The sequence below is a fragment of the Mastomys coucha genome, unplaced genomic scaffold, assembly GCF_008632895.1.
Source record: "Mastomys coucha isolate ucsf_1 unplaced genomic scaffold, UCSF_Mcou_1 pScaffold21, whole genome shotgun sequence".
In the NCBI taxonomy this organism is placed as follows: domain Eukaryota; kingdom Metazoa; phylum Chordata; class Mammalia; order Rodentia; family Muridae; genus Mastomys; species Mastomys coucha.
The window spans coordinates 109464164-109469967 of record NW_022196904.1 but is presented as its reverse complement, the minus strand read 5'-3'; the positions used below and the strand labels follow the sequence as shown (position 1 = coordinate 109469967).

Genomic DNA, 5804 nt, shown 5'->3' with positions numbered 1-5804 from the left:
TAATATGTTTGGAGTTATTTAAAATTTATATTGAGAAAAATGTATTTTCACTATTGCTGTAGATGGGCGTCTACATAAGACTGTTAAATTGATTGTTGTTTTATATTAAACAAGTTTTATAATACTTATTTTTATTGTTATAATATTTTATAAATTTTAAAGGAATATGACAAAAAAGATATTATAGGTATTGAAGGGGGTCTATGGCGGTGGTACAAAAGGGAAACAAGAATGTGATTCAATTCTATTTAATTAAAATATGTTTTAAATGTTAAAAAAAAAAGGAATGTATGAGTGAGGGAATAGTACTTTACTGGGAGGGATGACAAAAAAGTGGGATGATCAGTTAGTTTCCAAAACCTTAAATACAGAAGTACTGCAAGAACTAGCAATTTTATCCCTAGCTACATACTCAAAATAGTTAAAAAGTCATATCCTCAACAGAATACAATAAATATGTCCTCCAATGAGATGTGCAATATTATGCAGCCTACAAGAAGATGAGTAAAGATGAATTCATAATTGTTAGCTCTGATGGGTGCTTCTTGGACTGGAGATAATTGAGTACCTGAGAAGGCAAAAGGTTAGTAAGGAAGGACATGGATGCCAGGTAGATGTGATGATGAGAGAGCTTTACTGTAATTCACTCAGTATTTATAGTTATGCTTAGGAACCAGACCCAGAGGAAATTGAAACCCGCCCATCTAACATAAACAGGAGAAAATCCATAAACACCAGACCTGAGGAGGAGGATCTTGAAAGGAAGATCTGACAAGCTTTTAACATAAACAGTGGGACCTGTCAGTCTGTATACAAAGCAGCACTTCAAAGCGGAAGCAGGTTGAGTTTCATTTCTTTAGAACTTCTGAGCTGCAAAGTCCGTTTGATCTCTGGAGCCAGGGTTTTCACAACCCAGAGTCAATCCTGGACCTCTGTTGACTCCAGAACCACCACAGAGCAGAGGGGCAGGATGCCACACATAATAACACTTAAAACTGTAAATGCTATGACTGTAGCCCAATGATGTAGTCCCTTAGATTAGAGGGTTGGGAACCAAAGGGAGCTCACAACAAATTAACTTGCAGTGCTTTATTAGATTCTAAAAGGGAGAGAACTAAATAATTTATGTATCTAAACTTCAGCACTTGGTCCCTTTCATGAATAAACCTGAAAAATTAAAGAAGCATCTACAAATAGGTAATTATTATGACTGCATTTTTACACCCCTTGAGTAAATAAATTCATAGAAAAAGCAAGCAAATTAGTGGGGCTGAAACACAAACAACAAGAGATGACTTCTTTTTAGATCAGAGTTTTAGCTCTGTAGAATGAAAAACTGTGAGTCGTGGGGTCAAGGGGTCACGTACTGTGACTGTACATGGTAAATACACTAAATATTAGTGACTTCATTTTAAAATGGCTAATTTTATATCATATGTATTTCACTAAAAAAGTGAAGATTTCTAAGAACTAGGAAACAGCCTGGCTTGGTTTACTCTTCCTGAAGAACAAAGCTATATTTTCAGGTATGATACTCTGCAGTAAAATTATCTACAGTTTTAATCTCCAGTATTAAAAAAAAAAAAACTGTTAGTAGTTCTCAAGGTAGAAGGGCTGAACTGAATTTTAGAGAATGAGCTTGGAGTCCTGGCTTATCCCACTTGGCCATGGTGCCTCCACTGAGACCACGCAAATACTATAAGGAACTCTGAAGGATAAGAAGCAGGATCTATTCTACTGTATGCCAATAACTGGTTAGTCCCCCTGAAAGGGACAAAGTATTGAAGCTTAGATACTGGAGTTATTGAGCTCTCTCTTTGCTAGAATCTAATAAAGTACCTCACGTTAATCTGGTATGAGTTTTCTTTGGTTCCCAACTCTCTAATCTAAGGGACTAATATATTGTCAGGCTACAGAGGGATTATAATACTTACAGTTTTAAAAGTTTCAGTGTTCTAGTCATACATGTTATACAACTATATACACAGCAGAATTTATAGCACATCAAGAAATGCACAAGGTCTCAGTATTGAAAGCATATAGATTAGGATATTATATTTGGCTTCTAAATTTGATTACATTTGTGAAGTAGGTTCACAAAGCCTATGAGCATTTGGAACAACAGCAACATTAAAACCCACATAAAGAGAGGTGGGAGGATCAAAGAGTTGAAGGAGAGGAAACCATAAACAGAATATATTATATGAAAAAAAATCTATTTTCAGTAAAAGAAAGTAGGAAGAAAGAAAAAAACTCACCATAAGGAAAAAGTACCATGGCTGAGGCACACCACACTGCCCAGGAAAGACAGCTTCTACATACCAGGTTACAAGGCTGTATAGGAAAGCATCAAACAAAAGCATTCCAAGCATATAGCCAAAGTTGAAGTTATCCTCAAGATTGGCTGGTGTCCAAAGGTTGTGCCATTTAACACCAATCTCTGAAATAAAAGGGAGACATTGGACATGGGTGAGATCTCTGTGACTGTGCCATTTAACACCAATCTCTGAAATAAAAGGGAGACATTGGATATGGGTGAGATCTCAGCTGTGAGTTACCTCTCAGCTGTAGCCCTTAGCAAATATATTACTACAGAACAAGGTGGTTACATTTCTCCCTTTTTTCTTCAAAACCTTTAAAAACAAATGGGAATGACTGAAATTGAATGAATAACAGAAACAAATAAAGAACAGTCCAAGTACAAGGAAGGAGTAGACTTAGTAGAATCTGGGTTGTTTCTCGTCAAAAGATTCATTCCTTCCAGAGAAACAAGCACAAGAATGCTCAAATGTATAAACTCTATTATTCTCTAGTGCTGAAGCTGACTGACTACCAAACAGAAGAAACCAAGGAGTTCTGCTGAGTGATGGCACTGATGGACTGCAAAGGAAGAAAAGAAATGCTTTTCCTTTCCTGTGCCTGTAGCAGGAGAAAGACGAGGGTTTGCAGAGAGCATGCCTCAAGAGTCAAGACTTAAAAAGGACAACACTTTAGGAAGCTCATTTGCTCTTCACCTTTGCCATTTCCCCCTCAAAAACAGCCACGAACACTAGGTATTTTTAAAGGGTAATAATATAAAAAACTATCCTATGGAAAAAATGATGATCAAAATTTAATCAATTTTGAGAGGTAATAAATAATAAATTAGAAGTCATAGGAAAATTGGAGTCAAAATATAGACCACAGGAAATTTTCTGTAAGCTCAAGTCCTCCTGCCTTAAAGTAGAATTCCTGAAAGATAAAGTTTATAGTAGAGAAAGAGACAATAACTCATGTAAAACTGATAAGCCTGATAAAAATAATTAGGGAACTAAATAGTTGTGCTCTTCCACAATAAACCAATGGAAATAAGGACCTAGATGAAGTAATGTGGATTGTTAATGTTTCCTGCAAGATGAGAATTACAGAAGAATCTACAAATAAATAACATACACAGTCATCTGATTGGCTACATATTGGAAGTTTTTTTTTTTTTTAAGTTGGATATTTTCTTTATTTATATTTTAAATGTTATCCCTTTTCCTAGTCCCTCCCTTGGAATCCCCCTACCCCATTCCCCCTCTCCCTGCTTCCATGAGGGTATTCCCCAACCCACATACCCACTCCTGCCTCCCCACCCTCGCATTCCCCTACACTAAGGCATCAAGCCTTCATAGGACCAAGGATCTCCCCTCCCTTTGGTGCCAGACAAAGCCATCCTCTGCTACATATGCAGCTGGAGCCGTGGGTCTCTCCCTGTGTACTCCTTGGTTGGTTGGTGGTTTAGTCCCTGGGAGCTCTGGGGGGTCTAGTTGGTTGACATTGTTGTTCTTCCTATGGGGTTGCAAACCCCTTTAGCTCCTTCAGTTCTTTCTCTAACTCCTCCATTGGGGAAACATGGGGCAGTGGTCTGTTCAGGCAGCCTAGGCCCAGTAGTCTGCAACCCTGGTTACACAGTGGGCAACATTTCTGCCTGAAAAGGATGGAAGGAGTTCAGCCACACCTCCTGGGTCCCTGGCTCCTGTTTCAGTCCAAAACCCCCACAGCCAATCCCGGTGAGATGTGCGTTCTGTCCCGTAGACAATGCCCCAAGCTCCCAGCATTCTAGCTGGACCCTATCCCCAGTCATCTGACCACAGCCAGATAACCCTGCCTCACAATATAAGGGGTAGTTTGCCTCCCCCCCCTCCTCTCTCTTGCCCTCTCTTCCTCTCTTGCCCTCCTCTCTTTCTTGCTCTCCCCTCTCTTGCTTTCTCTCTTGTTCTCTTCCTCTCTTCTTCTCCTCTCCTTCTTCTCTCTCTCCACATGGTCATGGCCGGCCTCTTTTCTCTTTTCTATAATAAAATCTCATGACTATGCATTGCCTCCTTTTAACTAATGCGCCGAGCAGTCCCAGCATCAGCAGCAGTGAGACCCGGGCCCACAGGGACCCCATGCTCAATGGTTGGCTGAGAGCAACTGCCTCTGTGTTTGTCAGACTCTGGCAGAGCCTCTCAGGAGACAGCTATATCAGGCTCCTCCTGTCAGTCAGCACTTGTTGGCATCCACAATGGTGTCTGAGTTTGGTGTGTATATGGGATGGATCCTCAGGTGGGGCAGTCTCTGGATGGCCTTTCCTTCAGTCTCTGCTCCACACTTTGTCTCAGTATTTCCTACCATGAGTAATTTGTTCCCCCTTCTAAGAAGGACTGAAGCATCCACACTTTGGTCTTCCTTCTTCATGTGGTCTGTGAATTGTATCTTGGGTATTCTGAGCTTTTGGGCTAGTATCCACTTATCAGTGAGTGTATACCATGTGTGTTCTTTTGTGATTGGGTTCTAGACTGCAGGAAATAATCAAACTTAGACCTGAAATCAACCAAGTAGAAACAAAAAGAACTATACAAAGAATCAATAAAACCAGGAGCTGGTTCTTTGAGGAAATCAACAAGATAGATTAAACCTTTATCCAGACTAAGCAGAGGGCACAGAGACAGTATCCAAATTAACAAAATCAGAAATGAAAAGGAAGATATAACAACAGAAACTGAGGAAATTAAAAAAAATTATCAGATCCTACTACAAAAGCCTACTGGAAGGTTTTTAATCATAGTTGAGACATTAAGTATTTTTAATTCTTCACATTAATTGAAAAACAGAACAAAAATTTCACTAAGTCCTGATGTTAGTTTTCATAGAACTTGATGGAACTGGTCCTAAAATTCAAGATGTAACCTCAATGATTAAAGAAAAGGAAAAATAGGACAATAATAACATGTTAAGAATTACATGCTCTACTATGTTCATAGCAGCCTTATTTATAATAGCCAGAAGCTGGAAACAACCTAGATGTCCCTTAACAGAGTAATGGATACAGAAAATGAGGTACAATTACACAATGGAGTATTAAATCAGCTATTAAAAACAATGAATTCATGAAATTTGCAGGCTCCTCAATAACAATATAAACAATAGAATGCCCACATATACATGGAAGCTTAACAACACTCTACTCAATGATAACTTGGTCAAGGAAGGAATAAAGAAAGAAATTAAAGACTTTCTAGAATTTAATGAAAATGAAGCCACAACATACCCAAACTTATGGGACACAATGAAAGCAGTCCTAAGAGGAAAACTCATAGCTTTAAGTGCCTCCAAAAAGAAACTGGACAGCGCATACACCAGCAATTTGACAGCACACCTGAAGGCGCTAGAACAAAAAGAAGCAAATTCACCCAAGAGGAGTCAAAGGCAGAAAATAATCAAACTCAGGGTTGAAATCAACCAAATAGAAACAAAAAGGACTATACAAAGAATCAACCAAACCAGGAGCTGGTTCTTTG

At 38.8% G+C, this 5804-nt stretch overlaps 1 protein-coding gene across 6 annotated transcripts in view; it reads right to left on the bottom strand.

The window, feature by feature from the left end:
• The window catches only part of LOC116102882 (ATP-binding cassette sub-family A member 3-like), a 139290-nt gene that overhangs the window by 87346 nt on the left and 46140 nt on the right, over window positions 1-5804 (bottom strand). For all 6 annotated transcript variants that reach the window (XM_031388115.1, XM_031388118.1, XM_031388117.1 and 3 more), the window contains one exon: window positions 2259-2440. In XM_031388115.1, coding sequence (XP_031243975.1) covers window positions 2259-2440 — 182 coding nt within the window. The remainder of the gene's footprint in view (window positions 1-2258; window positions 2441-5804) is intronic.